At 54.1% G+C, this 19,375-nt stretch overlaps 2 protein-coding genes across 2 annotated transcripts; both read left to right on the forward strand.

Moving 5' to 3' along the window:
- The first annotated feature begins 90 nt into the window (after window positions 1–90).
- Tapbp (TAP binding protein) lies at window positions 91–9,571 on the forward strand. Its single transcript, XM_028777048.1, has 8 exons — window positions 91–330; window positions 470–640; window positions 839–1,099; window positions 6,130–6,528; window positions 6,695–7,036; window positions 7,115–7,204; window positions 7,313–7,392; window positions 9,179–9,571. Exons 1-8 carry the CDS (start codon window positions 294–296, stop codon window positions 9,188–9,190), a joined length of 1,392 nt encoding a protein of 463 aa, XP_028632881.1. The 5' UTR covers window positions 91–293; the 3' UTR covers window positions 9,191–9,571.
- A 1,766-nt stretch (window positions 9,572–11,337) lies between these two features.
- Window positions 11,338–19,031, forward strand: Rgl2 (ral guanine nucleotide dissociation stimulator like 2). Its single transcript, XM_028777062.1, has 18 exons — window positions 11,338–11,489; window positions 11,694–11,890; window positions 13,202–13,285; window positions 13,493–13,671; window positions 13,777–13,827; window positions 13,912–14,209; window positions 14,466–14,717; window positions 14,808–14,911; window positions 14,998–15,082; window positions 15,232–15,300; window positions 15,410–15,484; window positions 16,469–16,501; window positions 16,628–16,749; window positions 16,857–16,952; window positions 17,038–17,149; window positions 17,233–17,526; window positions 18,195–18,309; window positions 18,406–19,031. The coding sequence occupies exons 2-18, from the start codon at window positions 11,735–11,737 to the stop codon at window positions 18,615–18,617; spliced, it is 2,337 nt and encodes a 778-aa protein (XP_028632895.1). The 5' UTR covers window positions 11,338–11,489; window positions 11,694–11,734; the 3' UTR covers window positions 18,618–19,031.
- The last annotated feature ends 344 nt before the right edge of the window (window positions 19,032–19,375 follow it).

A 19,375-nucleotide genomic window follows, 5' to 3' on the forward strand; every position in this document is an offset into this window, starting at 1 on the left:
CCTGGCAACAGGTTGGGAAACGCGCGAGGACGCAGCCGGAGGGCGGAGCCTAGGCTGCTAAAGGGCTCAAAGTGGGCGCTGTGCGGTGATCCACGGGGGTGGGTGCAGGGCGAGGAGTGGTTGGAGAGCCGGAGGCAGGGTTTCGGCATCGCTGTCTGGGCCACTTGTGGGCGACGTGCAGTTACGCCCTCACCTGACCGGAGCTGGGACTTTCCAGTTCCTCACCCGGGCCTTGGAAGGAAAATGAAAGTGAAAGGCAGCAGAAGAGACTTGGTAGGGGAGATCGCAGCACCATGAAGCCTCTGCCCCTGCTCGTGGCCGTGGCACTGGGTGAGCGGGCCCCATTTCTTCTTGTTTAGGAAGGGACACATTGGGAAGGAGAGGGAGGTGGTCCCGTGGCGGGTCTGAAGGGGCGGGCCGGTGGCGGGACACCCTGGGGCCGCCTGGTCACCGGAGCCCCTCCCCCCAGGCCTGGCGACCGTCGTCTCGGCTGGACCAGAGGCGATCGAGTGCTGGTTCGTGGAGGATGCAGGTGGGGGTGGCTTGTCCAAGAAACCTGCCGCATTGCTACTGCGCCATGGACCCAGGGGACCACGGCCCCGGCCAGATCTTGACCCTAAGCTATACTTCAAGGTGGATGGTGAGTCTTGGGACTCACCTGCATCTATTGCCTCTTCTTAGCTCACGTAGGGACCCCGGGCCTCGGTTTTCCCTTTTGTAAATAAGTTTGGGTGCTCTCTAAGTCACTCGCTACTCTGCTAGTCTGTGCCTTCCGGCCTGCGTACAATTAGCTCAGTTTCCAGCCGGGGCTACGGTCACACACTTTTCGGTTCCGCAGACCCCGCGGGAATGCTCCTGGCAGCTTTCAGGCGGTACCCCGCAGACGCCTCCGCCCCACACTGCGAGATGAGCCGCTTCATCCCGTTCCCCGCCTCGGCGAAGTGGGCTAGAGATCTGGTTCCGCAGCGGAACTGCCCGCGGACTCTGGACGGGGATTGGCTGATGGTCAGTGTATCCAGCACCGTCTTCAGCCTCTCCGGCCTGCTGCGACCCCAGCCGGAGCCTCAGCGGGAGCCTGTCCTCATCACCATGGCAACAGGTAGCCGCGAAGAGGAGCAGGAGATGGTTTTTAAGAGTCTAGATCGGCCAGTTTGGAATGGGCCATTTCTCCAACTGGGGATCAGTATATATATTAAGGGAAGGAGTTGGTTAGACTTTATCTTCACCTTTCATTGTAGGCCGAGAGTAAAATTGAAAGCTACTGTGGTTTGGGGGCGGGGCTTTGTAGAGGGGTTGGGGAGGCGGTCATGGTGTCGGTTTCCAGATACAACTTAGACAAACTTGTTAGGTTAGGGAGTCCCGACACCCGGATTTTTTTCTGCACTCACTCCAAGTTTCAAAATCACACTTTGCCTTTAATCCCTGCACTTGGGAGGCAGAGGCAGGCGGATTTCTGAGTTCGAGGCCAGCCTGGTCTACAGTCTACAGAGTGAGTTCCAGGACAGCCAGGGCTAGACAGAGAAACCAACCCTGTCTCGAAAAAACAAACAAATAAAAAACAAAAAACCAAAAAACCCACTTTGAGTCTCTTCAAAGCCCACTAGAGCCTAGCGATAATCAACCCAGCAAGGAACCTCTTCCTAAGGCTCGCGGCCACGGTCTTTGGTCCCTCGACAGTGGCCTCTAGTGGGCAGAAGGGACATGGCAGACATGAATTCTGCACAGGCCACTCACTAACTAAATAGTGCAGTTTTGAGTTCCCAGAGGGCCACCACTTTGCTGTGCTGCTCAGGGGAAGGGGACAGTCCATGGGCAGGTATGCAGAATGGGGTAGATCTGTCTTGAATGTCTATGAGCGTCTGCTCTTCTCTCTGGACATCACCTAACAGATAGGTAGAATCCTCGGCTTTCCCCATTCTGTTTTTTTTTCGGCAAATACTCTCACCAAACTCCTGTGTCCTTTGCCTTCATCTTTTGAAATCTCCTAATGGAGACAGTCGGGAAACTCTCAGCTCCGCCGGCACCACCACTCTTAGCTCTTCCTGTGCAGGCCCATTGTCAGGACAGCAGTTCTCTCAAGAGAACCAGACCTCACACCGCAGTCTTCATGTGGGATGGTGGTGGTGACCTTTGCCCTGTGGGTCTGTTTGCTCCAACTGTAAAAAGTAGGGTCTATTTTCCCAGCTACTTTTCTTTTGTGGCATCAAAGCAAGGCGCTGTGCAGCGATTCACTGAACCAGTGAATGTTATTAGCACCAAGAAAAAGTTAGGGCCCCGTGCTTACCAGATCAAGCTCCAGATAACCAGCAAAGAACATACTGAAAGTTCAGGCATGTTAATCACAGTGTTACAGGGTGGCCCTGGGTGCTCAGTGACAGGAGATCAGATGTAGACTCGGTGTGCTTCTCAGATCTGTTGTAGATAATCCCTCTGTGCCTTCTGCAGGGCAGGAGTGTGTGTCTCAGTGACTGTATTAGTTATTTAACTGTATATAAAGTAAGTTTTATTTGTGTGTGTGTGTGTCCTGGTATGTGCATGTGAGTGCAGCTGCCCAGGGAATCCAGAAGAGGTTGTTGCATCCTCTGGAGCTGGGTTACAGGTAGTGTGAACACGGGTGCCGGGAACCAAGCTTGGATCGTGAGAAGTGCAGTATGTGGTTTAAAGTGCTGACTCATGGCTCTCGGCCCTTGTCTGAGCTCCTGGAGTGCTCAGGGGCAGGGCTGATTCTGGAAGACTGCTTCTCATAGACTCTTCCTGTGAAATCAAGTTGCTGTGTCCTGTCTTCCTCATCAAGTCCCTCCCAGGTCACTTCTGCTTGATTAGAAACTCATGAAGACAGGGTTGGGTAGATGGCTCCTCACTCCTCAGTGATGATCATCATCCAGAGGGTTGGGGTTCAATTCCCAGCAACTGCACGGCGGCTCACAGCTCCAGCCTCAGGATCCAGCATCCTCACACAGACATACACAAAGGTGAAACACCAACGCACATAACAGGAATCATTTAAAATCTTATATATAAAAAGAGAGAATATGAAACTGGTTTTATTTGTTGCTGTGTCACCTGCCTGCCCCTAGGAGACACTAGGGCAGCTCTGTACCACCAAACCTCAGCCCCAGCCTCTTTCAGTTTTTGGTTGAGACACAAGGTACCCTGCCCTCACTGTGTGGCCCAGGCAGGTCAGCTGAGGACTCTCCTACCTCACCTTCCAGAAGGCTGCTGCAGCAGGCTTAGGCTGCCCCACCTGGATGGCTGTTTTCACAGAACACTAGGGTAGGAAATCTTCATGGTTAGTCTCCTTCTTTTTTTCTTATTTATTTTATGTATGTGAGTGCACTGTCGCTGTCTTCAGACACACCAGAAGAGGGCATCTGATCCCATGACAGATGGTTGTGAGCCACCATGTGGTTGCTGGGAATTGAACTCAGGACCTCTGGAAGAGCAGTCAGTGCTCTTAACCGCTGAGCCATCTCTCCAGCCTTGGTTAGTTAGTCTCCTTCTTGTTGGAGCGTCTGAGAACCCAGTGCCAGACCTTGCTTGTGCTGGACACACAGTTGGGCGTGGAGCTGCATAACCAGTGTCAACTCTATCTTCCTTAATACTTAGTACACACAGTACGCAGTTCTAACCACTTGCTTAGAAACATGTTATAGGCAGGTTGTACTAGGAATATATACACGCATATACAAATACAAATATGCACGCCATAGCAATAAAAAAAGAGGTCAAGAATTAAAGGAGGGAGGGGAGGGCTGAGGAGGAGGGAAGGGAGAGACATTGTAATTAAAATACAATCTCAAAAACAAACAGCAGGAATCCTGCCAGGTTATGGAGGTGACTGGGTAAAGGCCCTCACTGCCAAGTGAGCTTCATCCAGGACCCACACGGAGGGAGCCGACTCCGTCCGGGAAGTCCTCTCCTTCTCTGATCTCCACACGCACGCCATGCAGGAACACACATACACAACAAATAAACGAGTCAGTAAAAATGTGAAAAAATTAAAAATTAGGGCTGGAGAGATGGCTCAGCGGTTAAGAGCACTGACTGCTCTTCCAGAGATCCTGATTCAATTCCCAGACAACCACATGGTGGCTCACAACCATCTGTAATGGGGTCTGATGCCCTCTTCTGGTGTGTCTGAAGAGAGCAATGGTGAATACATAAAATTAAAAAAATAAAGTAAAATAAAAATGTAAAAGACAATATAGGGAATGTTGAAGGTGAACGCCTGGGGCTGAAGAGAGCTCTGATTTGTAGACTTCCTGTGCTCCGTGTACTAACCTGCTTCCTGTAGAGGTTTGTATTAGCCAGAGCCAGGGACAGAACAGATTTGGTTAGCCAGAGGTATTAAATGGCATAGCCTCGCTCAGTAAGTAGGTGTAGCTGGTCTTTGTTACTTTATAGGTTCTTCTTTTTCCGACCCAAACCCCAGGTTTCACTCCCTATCACTAGATAGGAGAGAAGGAAGGATGGGGGGGAGGGAGAGAGAGAGAGATCCCTGGATCTAATTTCTTTTTGTTGCTTCTTTGAGTGTGATTAACAAACTGCAATTAACCCCCCTGAATGGCCAACAACCACCTACCCCTCCTCTTGGGTGGCCTAGCTTTTTTTTTTTTTTTTTTTTTTTTTTTTTTTTTTTTTGGTTTTTCGAGACAAGGTTTTTCTGTGTAGCCCTGGCTGTCCTGGAGCTCACTCTGTAGACCAGGCTGGCCTCAAACTCAGAAATCCGCCTGCCTCTGCCTCCCAAGTGCTGAGATTAAAGGCTATCACCACCACTGCCCGGCTGTGTCCTAGCATTTATCTACTATCTGAAAAGTTCCCAGAATTCCAAGCATCACACAGAAACTATTTGCAGCTGGCAAAACCCTGCCTCTGCTAAAGCACAAAATCAGTCAGCTGCCACAGACAGTCTGAAGCAGCCCTTATCCCATACCTGTGATTAAAATGAAAGCGTATTAAGAGACCAGACTCCCAGAATCCCTACTAGGTAGGTCCTGTTCTTACTGTGACTGCCTGTTTCTCATTTTTGTTTGTTTTTGAGTCTGGGTCTCTCTCAGGTCAGGCAGGCTTGTCTGGAACTCAGGGCAATCCTCCTGCCAGAGTCTCCCACGTGCTAGGGTTACCAGTGTGAGCCACTTTGTCCAGCTTCCTTTTCTACTTTGGAGATCGGGGGCCTGGGGCTGAGGTGTAACTCAGCGGTAGGCCCATTGCCTGCTGTGTGTGTGAGTGACAGTCAGGCACTGGATGCTCAGGGCTGAGAGACGGGGTCAGGAGGGTCAAGAGAGCCGTGATAGCTGTGCTACAGACTGTTTCTCAATGATGGAGTGCTTGTTCCCATGCATGAGGTCAGCCCCTAGCACTGCAGTGTTAGCCCCCCTCACACACACACACAAAGGAAAGAAAGAAGGGAGGCTGAGGTACGATGATCACTTATCTATTGAGTTACAGACTAGCTTAGCGTGCAGAGCGAGTTTCAAGATACCTGGGCCAGAGCGAGTCTTGTCTCAAAAAGAAAGAGAGAAAAAAAAAGGTGTGTGTGTGTGTGTGTGTTTGGGGTGGTGGTAGAGAGATGGCCCAGCAGTTAAGCACATTGGCTGCTATGGTTGTGGTCCTAGTCCCTACATGATGGCTCACAGCCACCTGTAACTCTAATTCCAGGGGATCCAGTGCCCTCTGCTGGCCTCCTTTGGCATTACACACATGGTGCACTTAACATACCTGCAGGCGAGACACACACACACACACACACACACACACACACCACAGGACGAACTTTTAAATTTAAAAAAAAAAAATGTGCCTGGGCTGAAGAGATGGCTCAGCGGTTAAGAGCACTCAGTGCTCTTCCAGAGGTCCTGAGTTCGATTCCCAGCAACTACATGGTGGCTCACAACCATTTGTAATGGGGTCTGATGCCCTCTTTTGGTAGATCCCGGCCATCTATAGAATTTGAGAATCGTGGTTGGCAGTGTGCTCAGCACAGAATCTCCAGGGCTGTGATCCCCCGTCACCTTGATTTAGCCTTATAGTATTATAAACGGACGTGTCTTTGAAGTGTGGGTAAACTGGAGTTTGGGCGGGCCCTCAGCTCTGCTTCTTTTCCTTTCTTTCCGCTCTCCCAACGCCCAGTGGTGCTGACGGTCCTCACCCACAACCCCGCCCCTCGAGTCCAACTGGGAAAGGATGCAGTGCTGGACCTGCGCTTTGCCTACGCACCCCCGGCTCTGGAAGATGCTCTCTCTCCGGCCATAGGTCCTCCTCCCTTTGGGCTGGAGTGGCGACGCCAGCACAGGGGAAAGGGCTACCTGCTGCTGGCTGCAACTCCTGGGCTGGCTGGGCAAATGCCACCGGCCCAGGAAAAGGCTGCGGCATTTGTTGCTTGGGATGACGACGAGCCCTGGGGCCCGTGGACTGGGAACGGGACCTTCTGGCTGCCAGCGGTGAAGCCTTCTCAGGAGGGCGTCTACCTGGCTACTGTACACCTGCCCTATCTGCAAGGACAGGTCTCCCTGGAGCTGACTGTGCACAGTGAGTTGGGGAACACCCTGGCAGGGGGGAGGGATGATACTGAGGAGAGCTGGGGGTCCCGGGCATGCGGAAGCTTTAACATGGGGTTGTCGGGAGCTCTAAGGGGAGACAGAGACGAACTGAGGGAGGTGGATTCCCTCAGTTTCCTTTCCTGTTCTTTCTTCAGAGCCCCCTACAGTGTCTCTAACACCAGCACCCCTTGTGTGGGCCGCCCCAGGAGAGTCACCCCCAGAACTGTTCTGTCTTGTGTCCCACTTCTACCCTGCGGAGGGCCTGGAGGTGAAATGGGAGATCAGAGGTGGCCCACACGGAAGTTCTAGAAAGGTTGAGGGGAAGGAGTGGCTCTCTACCGTCCGCCACCATTCCGATGGTTCTGTCAGCCAGTCTGGGCACCTGCAGCTACCCCCAGTCACTGCCAAGCAGCATGGAGTTCGCTATGCCTGTCGGGTGTACCACCCTAGCCTTCCAGCATCCGGGCGCAGTGCTGAAGTCACCCTGGAGGTGGCAGGTAATCGCCTGGGGGACCTCTGAACCAGGGCGAGCCTCGGGAACCACCAAGCTCATTTGCTCTGCTTCTGTTTGCTAGGCGTCTCCGGACCCTCAGTCGAGGATGGCATAGGCCTGTTCCTGTCTGCTTTTCTCCTTCTGGGACTCATCAAGGCACTAGGCTGGCTGGGTAAGTGTGAGGCCTGCCCCCACAGGACACACCCTGCCCACTCTCTGAAGTCGCATCCACCTCTTCCTGCCTCTGGCAACCCCACATCTCCCTCTTCTTTCCCCATAGTTGCCAACCTGACAATTCCTGAAGTCTCAGAGGAAAAGGCCACACCTGCCAGCCTGACGACCCTTCCCAGAGAGTCAAAGGTAACAGTGCCCTACTTCTGGGGCTCTACCTCCTCCTGTTGGTTACTCTGGGGAGGGACACTGGCTGCAGCTCCAGGTGTACACTTCACACACATCTGGTCTGAATCCTTCCTCATCCTCAGTGTAGTTCACCTCAGACCAGGATCTGTTTCCTTGGGAGTAGTGATTTTTTAAAAAACTTACTCAGGCAGTTCCATCCATTAGAGATGTAAGACACACACATAAATTGAAAGAATTAGTAACTACATTTAAAAAAGAAATGATCAGCCGGGCGGTGGTGGCGCACGCCTTTAATCCCAGCACTTGGGAGGCAGAGACAGGTGGATTTCTGAGTTCAAGGCCAGCCTGGTATAAAGAGTGAGTTCCAGGACAGCCTGGGCTATAAAGAGAAACCCTGTCTCGAAAAAAACAACAACAACAAAAAAACAACAAAAAAAAAAAGAAAGAAAGAAAGAAAGAAAGAAAAAAAGAAAGAAAAGAAAAAAGAAAAAGGGGGGAAAAAAAAGCCAGGTGTGTTGGCCAGTGTTTCCAGGTATAGCACTTCAGAGACCCATGTAGAATCTTGAGGTCTAGGCTGCTACCCAGAAACCTTGGCTCATGGGGGAGAGAGGAGTAAAATGAAACAGGCGACATTTATACATTTACTACGTTTCTGTTGATACAGGTCTGGTGTAGCTCAGGCTGCCCTCAACTTGCTTGAAGATAAAAGACCCCACCCCACCCCCTACCTTGTTTTTTTTTTGTGGGGGGGGGGGGAGACAGGGTTTCTCTGCATAGCCCTGGCTGTCCTGGAACTCACTCTGTAGACCAGGCTGGCCTGGCACTAACAGGTCTGCTTGCCTCTTCCTTAGGATGAATGGTGTGCGCCACCACTGCCAGCTTTTTGAGGAGAATCTTAAAATTCTTCCTCCTCTCCGCTCCACTTCCTGGGTGTTAGGATTAACGGAGGGTCACCACACTCAGTTACTGGACCTCTGTCATTTTTAGAAGTTACGTTCATTTATTTGTGTGCGTCTGTGTATACCACAGCAGACATGTGAAGGTCAAAAACCAGTTTGAGGGAGTTGGTTTTCTCCTTCTACCCTGTGGGTCTTGGGGAATCAAACTCAGAACAGCAAGTACCTTTACCCCCTGGGCCACCCCACTACTCCATCTTTCTTCCTCTTAAAGATCTTCCCGTAAGTGTATACGAATCTGTGGGGTGTGTTATCACACGTGGTTGGATGTCAGAGGACAACTCTTGGGAACCAGTTTCCTCCTACAACCTTGTAGGATGCTGAATCAAATTCAAGCCAGCAATTGGTTCTGCCTGTTAAGCATCTCCCAGCTTAAATTTTTATTTTTGAAGAGCAGAGGACAATCAGGATTTATTACAGAGTAAAGTGGGGTATCATCAAACCATAAGAGTAGGCAGCGGACAAAGAGACTGTTACGGAGGGTAACAGTCTCCTAAAGCAAGAAAGAACAGTGACCAGGGAGACCACTGTGCTGCCTACAAGTCCGAATCTTACCTATCCAGACAATTTCAACATGTAAACAATGAGAGAAACTCCAAAGATCAGGGCACAGCCCAGCGGTGGGGTTTGCTTGGCATCTCAGCTGACTCACGGTGTCTTCTAGAAAACTCAGGAGCTAGGACACTCAGGACTGTGTCTGGCAGGTGGCAAATGCCAGCCCCATCCTGTTCCCATGCCCATAACTATGAGGGTGTTTCTAGATTAACCAGGAGGAACTTGCTTCACTCCCCAACTTTTCAAATCCTCCACTTCTTTTTCTTCTCTTGCAGAAGTGGCAGTAATGACATTCGTCTGTGGAAGCCACCCTCATCTCCGGCCCAAATGATTCCAATAGCTCCTGCACAGAAGAGCATCCCGGTCAGGCCCAGATGACTCCAGCTGCTCCTCCCCCAGAACAGCATCACTCTTTTACTCCCTCCGGTGATAGGCTTGGATTGGTCTTTTTTTTTTTTTTAATTTATCTTTGTTGTTTTGTTTTGTTCTTGTTTTTAGACAAGGTTTCTCTATGTAGTTTTGGCTGGCCTGGACCCTCACCAAGACACCAAGACTGGCTGGCTTCGAAGTCCCAGAGATCCACTTGTCTCTGCCTCTGGAGTAACAAATGGTATTGGGACACCATGCCTAGAGGTCCTCTTTTTAAAAAAAAAAAAAAAAAAAAAAAAGACAAATCTAGGCTGGGCAGTGGTGGTGCACGCCTTTAATCCCAGCACTTGGGAGGCAGAGGCAGGCGGATTTCTGAGTTCGAGGCCAGCCTGGTCTACAGAGTGAGTTCCAGGACAGCCAGGACTACACAGAGAAACCCTGTCTCCAAAACCAAAACCAAAACCAAACAAAAAAACAAAACAAACAAACAAAAAAGACAAATCTATCATTCTTAACATTCCAAGGCAGCGGTTTTCAAAATTTTTTGGTTCCAGTACATCTTTAAAATGACCAAGAAGCCCAACGAATTTTTGTTATGTGGGCTACAGCTATTGGCATCGAACTAAAATTTTAAAATGAGAAAAAACGCTAAGCTTAGTGGCAAACTCATTTGATCCCGGCACTCGGGAGGCAGAGGCGTGTGGATCTCTTGAGTTCGAGGCCAACCTGATTTACGGGTTACGGATCGAGCCTTTGTTGAGAGAACTAAGAGAATGTCACAGGGTCAAAAAGAACCACTGTCTCTTGCTCTTGCCTTCCTGCTACTGGTCTGTCCCAACACCCCTTCTCCCCCATTCCCTTTCCCCCCCTTCCAGGTGCTCATGGCCAGCCTCTACTTCTCTACTCTTCTCTCTCTGCCTTTCTCTGCCTCTACTACCCTCTCGACTCCCCTCCCCATGGCCTGAATAAACTATTCTATACTAAAAAAAAAAAAAAAAAAAAAAAAAAAGAATAAGAAGAATAAGTGTATGCTCTAGAGAGGCGGTTCTTAACCTGTAGGTCACGACAGTTCAAGTCCATTGGGAATACCAGATATTTATTTACATTAGGATTCACCACAGTAGCAAAATCACAGCTAACGAAGATAGTAATGGAAATAATTTTACAACTTGAGGAACGGCGTTAAAGGGTCGTAACATTAGGAAGGTTGAGAACTACCGCCCAGGGAATAAGGCCACGACAATAGGGACCTCTGGGACAGCCCACCACAGCAGAGACCACGGCGGATTAATGCCTACCTCTCCAGCCCTCCATCCCTGCTCCACCTTCGCCATCTCCGGGCCCCAGGCCTGGTGGGCCTCGTCCTTTCACCAGTGTCCCCCGTGCCATACTTAAAGGATGGCTGTCCTCTCCTGTCCGCCGGTCCTCGGGAGCCAATAAAGTCTTTCAGAGTTTCCATGCTTGCCTCTCATTTTCCAGTTTCCTCTCGGCCACCGCCTTGCCCTTACCTGGTCTAACCACACCGGGGAGACGGCACAGCCACCTTCGGAACTGCGCGCGTTCTGGCACACCGTGAGAGCCGGACGCCCGGAGGGATGGACCAGGTGGAACCGGAAGCGCCGCACTAGCCGGCTTCCGCTCCCTCCCCTCTGCGAGTGGGCGGGCATAAGGGCGGCTCAGAAAACCCGGCGCGGATTCGCTCCGTCGCACTCCGGTGCTGGCGCGGGCTGTGTCATTCTCGGGCTGCAGTAACGGGGTCGCGCCCTCACTAGGGCGCTTTCCTCGAGAGTGTCAGCACTGCTCTTGTTAGAGAAAGTGACTTAAAATTCCGTGATCTGCCCTCCCGTGGAGGCTTGAGACGGGACCCCGATGGGGACGTCCCTCCCTGCTGGGAGACGTGGGCTTCAGAATGCCCGAGTAGTGTTGTTGGGGACAGTGGAGTGGGGCACCTGCAGCCTGCGCCCCAGCCCCTGGCACCCAGCGCTCCCCTAGTCGCTCGCCCTGGCTCCCTGTCCTCACTTCCTTCCCTTTTTGGCTCCTGCTGTCGGGCGGACGCGGGGAGGGGGGAAGCGGAAAGGGCGGGAGGGCCCGGGAGCCCGGCGGGGTGCAGGAGGGGGGCATCGCGGAAAAGCCGGGGAGGGGACTCGGTAGAGGGCCGGAGACCTACGAGAACAGAGGCTGGGGACCCGTGCGCAGCCCCTCACCCTTACCGAGCAGGTCAGAGCCGGAACACCGGGTGACCATGCCCATTCCGCACTACTTATCCCCCCCCCACCCCTAGCACGGCACCGAGGGCTCGGGTTTCCCACTCCTGTGTCTCCCCTCCCCCAGCTTTCCCGAGGGACTCCCACCCAGGTCCCTTCTTGCCGGTCTCCCCCACGCCCGTCTGACTCCACCCCAATCCCACCCGTCTCTCCCCAGGCGCCCCCATGGCCCGACCCCGCTGATTCCTTCTCTCGGCCATGCTCCCGCGGCCCCTGCGGCTGCTTTTGGACACGAACCCCCCCGGGGGAGTCGTGCTGAGCAGCTTCCGGAGCCGGGACCCCGAAGAGGGTGGGGACCCAGGTGGCCGGGCCGTGGGCGGGGGGCAGGAGGAAGAGGATGAGGAAGAAGAAGAGGTGAGACGCGGGTGGCGGGAGGCAGGGCGTTCAATATTTCTGAGACTCTTCTCCTTTTGGTGTTCCTGGGTCCCTCGGTCTCTTCCTCCCTGCCTCGCTCACACCCCGCCACAGTCTCTCTCTCGATGTATATCTGTCCCCTGGCTGCGGGTCCGGTTGTCTCTGGAGTTCGCCCTGTCCATCTGACTGGGAACCCGCCCGCAGGAACCTGCCGAGTTCCTGCCTGGAATGCCTGGCTGGCAGGCAGGCTGGCTGTGCCTGCGGGTCTCAGGCCCTCCTTGTCCATACCTGCCTCAAACGGCTGCCACTGGGCAGTTGTGTCTTGGTCTCTGTCTCCCTGCTCGTTTTTGTTTGGCTGGGAGGGGTTTGTTTCCACAGTAACCAGCTCCTCAGACTCTAGGATTGGGGAGGGAACCCTCAGATTTCGCCGCCTCTTCCCCCACCCCCTTGGTGCTCAATAGAGGGCAGCAAGCCAAGAGGTTCTGGCACCTGGAGAGATGATCCCAGGATAGGTAGAGCATGGTCATCTTCGTCCCTAGAGACAGATAGTTGTGACCAGCAGCAGGATTTAGGGCTTCAGGAGGGTCCAAGAAGTGAGATTCCGAGCCCGAGGACCCAGACTCCCGGGCCCCGACATTGGTAAAGTTAGGGTGACTGGCAAGGCTGGTTTTTCGGGATCGGTCGGGGGAGGGGCTAGGGCCACATGACTCTGAGTCTACCAGTCTCCCCCCCCCCCATCATCCCTACTTCCCTTTCTTGTAACTGGGATTGGAACCTCCACCTTCAGGGGTTCCCCGGGTGCTGAGATTAAGTGGAAGCTGTATTGGGGTCCTGGGGAAAGGGAGTTCCTCCGGAAGGACTAAATTTGGGCTCCTCTGGTTCTGTCAGGGAGGGCGGGTCTTGCGCCGGCCTGAAGTTTCAGCTTCTCTCTGCTTCAGGTCTCTTTCTGCCTTTGGCTTTGTGCTTCCTCGGGCGCTCTGCTCATGACTTTGCACTCTGCTTTTCTGCTGTGTTGGGCTCAGCTGTGGGGGCAAGGGGATTTGGGGGTGACCAGAAGAGGGGTTCCTGCATTCAGTTGAAACCCCCACTGCAACCTCTTCCATTCCACCGAGCTCTGAGGTGGCTAGGGGGGGCTGTCTGAGCCCCAGGGTGGGGTAGACCTGGGGTCACCAGTACCCTCTACCCCTCGCACTCGCTGGTATTGTCCCCCGCCATCACAGGTGAGGGGTGCCGAGGGAGGAGCAGGGCCTGGGGACAATGGCTGGGGACTGGAGGTGCTGTGGAACTCACTTCCTCTTCTTGCTTCTCCAGGCTTCTGTGTCAGTCTGGGACGAGGAGGAGGATGGTGCGACCTTCACTGTCACAAGCCGCCAGTATAGGCCTCTTGATCCCTTGGTGAGATCACGACTTTGAGGTGTTGCTTCTCGGTTTTTAATTTTTTTTTTTTGTGGTTGTTGCCAGAGCATTAGGGCTGGTAGCCCTCTGTGTTGTGTGATTTAAGCCATTTCTGAACCGTGGCAAAAGTGAGCTAGATCTGGATTATCCCAGACACTAGCAGTAGATTGAGGAGACCTTCAGTGAGACCCCCTCCGTGTTCTCCAGGCTCCTTTGCCTCCCCCTCGCTCCTCCCGACGGCTCCGTGCTGGTACCCTGGAGGCCCTGGTCAGACACCTCTTGGATGCCAGGACGTCAGGGGCTGACATGACGTTCACTCCAGCCTTGCTGGCCACCCACCGGGCCTTCACCTCCACTCCTGCCCTGTTTGGGCTTGTGACTGACAGGTTAGGGACCGAGGGTTAGGAGGCTCTTGGATTTCCTCTGAGCACTCCCAGCACAAGGGGGGGGGGCTGGAAAAACTGCAAGGTAGACCCTCTCCTCATCCCCAGGCTGGAAGCCCTTGAATCGCATCCTCCGGGGGAGCTAGAGAGGACCACAGGGTGAGTGGCCCTGTCTCAACCTCAGTCCCCTCAGAAGGAGCTGAGGCTGGACCTCTGACCCCTGGCTGGTTCCCCTTCTCTCAGGGTAGCCATCTCTGTACTTTCAACCTGGCTGGCCTCTCACCCTGAGGATTTTGGCTCTGAGGTCAAGGGTCAGCTTGACCGGCTTGAGAGTTTCTTGCTTCGGACAGGGTATGCAGCACGGGAGGGTGTTGTGGGGGGCAGTGCTGACCTCATCCGAAACCTCCGGGCCCGGGTGGACCCCCGGGCCCCCGACCTTCCTAAGCCCCTGGCCCTTCCTGGCGATCCCCCTGCTGACCCCACGGATGTCCTGGTGTTCCTCGCTGACCACTTGGCCGAACAGCTGACCCTGCTAGATTCGGTGAGACCTTGACCTTTGACCTCACACTCTCTGACCCCTTACTAACCTCTCCCTGGCTCCAGATCCCTTTCTTGCTTCCAATACTCCTGGTGCAGTTCCTCTTCCGTCTGCTTCTCTTATCCATCTCTTCCCTTCGCCCCTTGGCTGTTCCCCCTTGAACTCTGACCCCACTGCACTTAAGAGCCTCAGATCTCCCCCATACTGGAAACTTGCCCGACTTGACCCTAAGTTGTAACCTATGAGCTCTGCCCTGCAGGAGCTGTTTCTCAATCTGATCCCCTCCCAGTGTTTGGGAGGCCTGTGGGGTCACAGGGACCGGCCAGGACATTCTCACCTCTGCCCGTCTGTCCGAGCTACCGTCACGCAGTTCAACAAGGTGGCGGGGGCGGTAGTTAGCTCTGTCCTGGGGGCCACCTCGACTGGAGAGGGGCCAAGAGAGGTGACCGTGAGGCCACTCCGACCCCCACAGAGGGCCCGGCTCCTGGAGAAGTGGATCCGTGTGGCTGAGGTAAGAGAGAACAGCGCTGCTGGCTGGGGACTCTTTCGTGGGGTGGCGAGGGACCCTAGGGCTTCGACTGTGTTCTCCGGGTCCCCACAGGAGTGCCGCCTGCTTCGGAACTTCTCCTCAGTCTATGCCGTTGTGTCCGCTCTGCAGTCCAGCCCTATCCACAGGCTTCGGGCAGCCTGGGGGGAGACAACCAGGTAGGAAGACTGAAGTGTCCTGAGGCTGGGGTGCGGAAGCTAACGAACCCCAGGTCTGTGCTCAGGGCCCTGCTCTTCCTCTCTAGGGATAGCCTCAGAGTCTTTTCCAGCCTGTGCCAGATTTTCTCAGAGGAGGATAATTATTCCCAGAGCAGAGAGCTCCTCATGCAGGTGAGGGCAGTCTTGCTTTCCCCAGCCTTGACACCTGCTCTGTCCTCCCCTGCTCCGCCCTCCCCAGCTCCCTCCTCCCCAGCTCCCTCCTCCCTGCTCCCCCCTCCCCTGCTCCCCCCTCCCCATCACCTTTGCTTTGTTACCACCAGGAAGTGAAGCTGCAGCCCCCAGTGGAGCCACACTCCAAGAAGTCCCCAAGGTCTGGCTTCAGGGGTGGGGTGAGTGTTCAGTGGGGCCGGGAATGGGTGGCTTTACCTGGTGAGGCGAATAGACAGTTGTGTCTGAAGGGAAGGAGAGAAAGGCTCACATCCCCATCTCTGTCTGCAGGGTGTGGTTCCGTACCTGGGAACCTTCCTGAAGGATCTCGTGATGCTGGACGCAGCCTCCAAAGATGAGCTGGAGGTCAGTGGGGGTGTGTGTCATCTGCACTGTGTGGCCCAACATGTGCACCTCAGGGGCAGGCAGACCCCCTTCCACAGAGAGGCTACAGGCAGGAGACACAGTGCAGTCTCTGGAGTCGGGCTCTGTTACCACAGGAAGTAGTTCAACCTGTGTACGTCAGTCAGTGGTCTGTCGGTTTAAGTCCAACTGTATGTACGTACTTCAGCCTGTTAGTGGGAGAGACACATGCATTCGTATTTGTCAAGTGCCTAGGCATACTGGGAACATCGGCATACAGTTTATTAAATTTGTAAAGACTGAGTAGCTGGCGGTGGTGTGAGCGACTCCCTGGCATGTTCAAGACCCTGGGTTTCGTCCCCAGCATTGCAAACAAAACGAAACGCTGAGGTTTCCAGAACGTTCCTTGTAGTGTCCTGGAACTCACTCTGTAGACCAGGCTGGCCTTGAACTCAGAAATCCGCCTGCCTCTGACTCCCAAGCGCTGGGATTAAAGGTGTGTGCCACCACTGCCTGGCAAACTCCATTTTCTCATCGAGAAGCTAGATGATCTCTGTCAACGTCAAGTGGAACTGTGCATCCTGTAATCTCAGCACTCACGAGGCAGAGGCAGGCCGGTCTCTCTGACTTAGAGACCAGCCTGTATACATTGTTTTTTTTTTTTTTTTAAAACATTTAGTTTGCTCAGCATGGTGGCACACACCTTTAATCTCTGCACTCAGGATGGGGGAGGATCTCTATGACTTCAAGGCTAGCCTGATCTACATAGTGAGTTCTAGGCCAGCCAAGGCTACACAGTGAGACCCAGTCTCAAAAACAAACAAGAAAGGTTCAAATCAAGATGGATTTGGGTCTGAGATGTGGAGGGGTGGGATGCCGACCGAGGTCTGAGTGTCTGGTACACTGGCTGTGTTTGGGGAAGGGGGGGTGTTCTCGCTGGCACCCCAGCAGGATTAGCCTCTCATTCTTCTCCCCCTACCCTCACAGAACGGCTACATCAATTTTGACAAGCGGAGGAAGGTGAGAGGAGTGTGGGGGTGGGGCTGAGTGGTGGATTTCCCTCTCTGTGTCCCAGGAAGCGGGGAGAGGGAGGTAGAGTCAGGGGCCCTGAGGTTTGGCTGCTGCAGTCTGAGGGCTCCTTCCCAGGAGTTTGCTGTCCTCTCGGAGCTGCTGCGCCTGCAGAACCAATGCCGTGGCTACGACCTCCGACCTAACCCTGATATCCAGCAATGGCTCCAGGGCCTCCAGCCATTGACTGAGGCTCAGAGGTGACTGGCTCGGGGATGGGTTCTAGGACTCTGGCTCGGGGACGCATGTGTGTGTGCGCGCGCATTAGTGGCACGTCCTAACCTCTGCCCATGCCTATCCTGTCCAGTCACCGCGTATCCTGTGAGGTGGAGCCACCGGGTACCAGTGACTCCCCTGCTGCAAGGACGCTTCGGCCAACACTAGTCATCACACAGTGGACAGAGTGAGGACATTACTGGCAGTCTGGGAGCCGGTTTCACGGGGACTTGCGGCTGCCCCCGGCACTGTCTAATTTCTTGCCTCTGCAGAGTTCTGGGCTCTGTTGGAGGCCCCACCCCGCTTGTGTCCTGGGATCGGCCCAGTGTGGGGGGAGATGAGGTGCCTGGAACCCCGGCTCCTCTGCTGACTCGACTCGCCCAGGTGAGCCTGCTCTTGCCTCTGACCACATCAGGACTTTTCTCTTCAGCCTCCCTCGGTTCATGACCTCACCCGTTTGCCCCTAGCACATGAAGTGGCCGTCCGTCTCGTCTCTGGACTCCGCCCTGGAAAGCGGATCCTCCCTGCACAGCCCTGCTGACCCTGGCCACCTCTCTCCTCCAGCCTCCTCCCCCAGGCCTTCTCGAGGTCACCGACGCTCAGCCTCCTGTGGATCCCCATTGAGTGGGGGCACAGGAGAGGGGGCCTCTAGGAGTGCTGGATATGGGGGCGGGGTGTCCGGGCCAGGGTCGTCTGATTGCCGAATCATCCGAGTCCAGATGGAGCTGGGGGAGGACGGCAGCGTTTACAAGAGCATCCTGGTGAGGGAGCCTGGGGCGGGGCAGGGCAGGAAGGACCTTACCTTATTAGGCAGTAGTCTTGGGTTTGAGTGGCCAGAAGGACTCAACTGCAGCTTCTGTGGGACTCAGGCAGTTTGATGTTGGTGGCAACTGTGCATTAGCCAGCCACGCCCTGAGTTTTCAGGAGCTGTATTACATGTCCAGAGCCAACAGTTTTCCCACAGAGAAGCGCTGCTGTCTGACGGCACTGGCAGCCACTGTATTGGTTTTCTTGTTTATTTTTCTTCAAGACTGGATTTCTCTGTATAGCCCTGGTCGTCCTGGAGCTCATTCCGTAGATCAGGCTGGTCTAGAACTCAGAGATCCCCCTGCCTCTGCCTCCCAAGTGCTGGGATTAAAGGCATGAGCCACCACCGTCTGGCTCTTGTTTAAAGTATTAGACACAGGTGACCTGTTTTGGTTGGGTTAAAAGGACGGGAAACAGGTCATTATGGTATATCTATTGTTTCTCCCTCCCCCAAGACAGGGTTTCTCTGTGTAGCCCTGGCTGTCCTGGAACTCACTCTGTAGACCAGACTGGCCTCAAACTCAGAGATCCCCCTGCCTCTGCCTCCTAAGTGCTGGGATTAAAGGCGTGCGCCGCCACCACCACCCGGCTTGTTTATTGTTTTTTTGGTCTCTTCTGCAAGGTGACAAGCCAGGACAAGGCTCCAAGTGTTATTAGCCGTGTCCTTAAGAAAAACAATCGAGATTCTGCAGTGGCTTCAGAGTTTGAGCTGGTGCAGCTGCTGCCGGGGGAGCGAGGTAAGCAGGCTGGAGGGAGGGCACACCGAAGGGAGGCGCCCGTAGCTGGCACTCGTGGGAGGACCGAATGCTTCATCCCCACTTCTGAACCCACAGAGCTGACCATCCCACCCTCGGCTAACGTCTTCTATGCCATGGACGGTGCATCTCACGACTTCCTCCTGCGGCAGCGCAGAAGACCCTCTGCTGCCACCTCAGGTTCTCACAGCGGCCCCTCTGCCTCAGGAACTCCTCCAAGCGAGGGAGGAGGGGGCTCCTTTCCTAGGATCAAGGCCACAGGGAGGAAGATCGCACGGGCACTGTTCTGAGGATGAAGTCCTGTTGGTTTACATAGCAACTCACACCAGGAGTGAGCGGCCACCATGGTGGCCATTCTATCAGAGCAGAAATCCTCAAAGGTGGCCAGCCACCCTGGGACAGTGAAGTCACCTGTTTACAAAACCACTGTGGAAGCCAGCTGCAGCCCCGTGGGACCGGTGATCATGTAACCAAGTTGGACACCTGCATCTACCTTCACCTCTGGGGAATGCGGGACACCATCTGTGCAGGAAAGAGCATGGCCCCCACCACATGCCAGCCTGTGAAGGGCCGAGGGGAGGCCTAGAGGCTGAGCCCGGGTCAGAGGACAGTGATGAGAAGTTCTGTTGAGGGTTTCCTGTCCTACTTTGGGGGTTCTTGTCACTGTGACAACACTAAGAAAATAAACCAAAACACTACCTGAACCCCGTTCCCATCTTTCAGTGCGTGGAGCTCGATACTGTGCGTGGAGTGGGTTGAGTGTAGGTGGCACAGACCAAGGGGCAATGGTTCTAGTCCCAGGAGGTACCTGGTACAGCTCAGTGGAGAAGTACTTGGTGGGATGTGTGAGGCCCCAGGAGCCATCCTCGAACCCAAGAACAAGATACTGGTAAAAGTTAACCTCAGGGATCCTGTCACTCCTGGCTCCTTTAAACACCTGTTTCTCTTGTCAAAGCCCCTAAGAGGCAGGGGCTCCCGAATACAGTGATCCCTGTGGATTTAGTGACATAAGAATTTGGAAGGAGGGCTAGAGAGATGGCTCAGTGAT

Source organism: Grammomys surdaster, unplaced genomic scaffold (genome assembly GCF_004785775.1).
Source record: "Grammomys surdaster isolate TR1022 unplaced genomic scaffold, NIH_TR_1.0 277, whole genome shotgun sequence".
Lineage (NCBI taxonomy): Eukaryota > Metazoa > Chordata > Mammalia > Rodentia > Muridae > Grammomys > Grammomys surdaster.

Excerpts from the sequence above, each read along its gene's own strand:
- Rgl2 (XM_028777062.1), top strand. The coding sequence starts at position 11,735 with ATGCTCCCGCGGCCCCTGCGGCTGCTTTTGGACACGAACCCCCCCGGG. Across the intron at positions 13,286-13,492 it reads ATAGGCCTCTTGATCCCTTG|GCTCCTTTGCCTCCCCCTCG; the intron begins GTGAGATCACGA and ends CGTGTTCTCCAG. Across the intron at positions 17,150-17,232 it reads TGCTGACTCGACTCGCCCAG|CACATGAAGTGGCCGTCCGT; the intron begins GTGAGCCTGCTC and ends GTTTGCCCCTAG.
- Tapbp (XM_028777048.1), top strand. The coding sequence starts at position 294 with ATGAAGCCTCTGCCCCTGCTCGTGGCCGTGGCACTGG. Across the intron at positions 1,100-6,129 it reads CCTCATCACCATGGCAACAG|TGGTGCTGACGGTCCTCACC; the intron begins GTAGCCGCGAAG and ends CCCAACGCCCAG. Across the intron at positions 6,529-6,694 it reads CCTGGAGCTGACTGTGCACA|AGCCCCCTACAGTGTCTCTA; the intron begins GTGAGTTGGGGA and ends TTCTTTCTTCAG.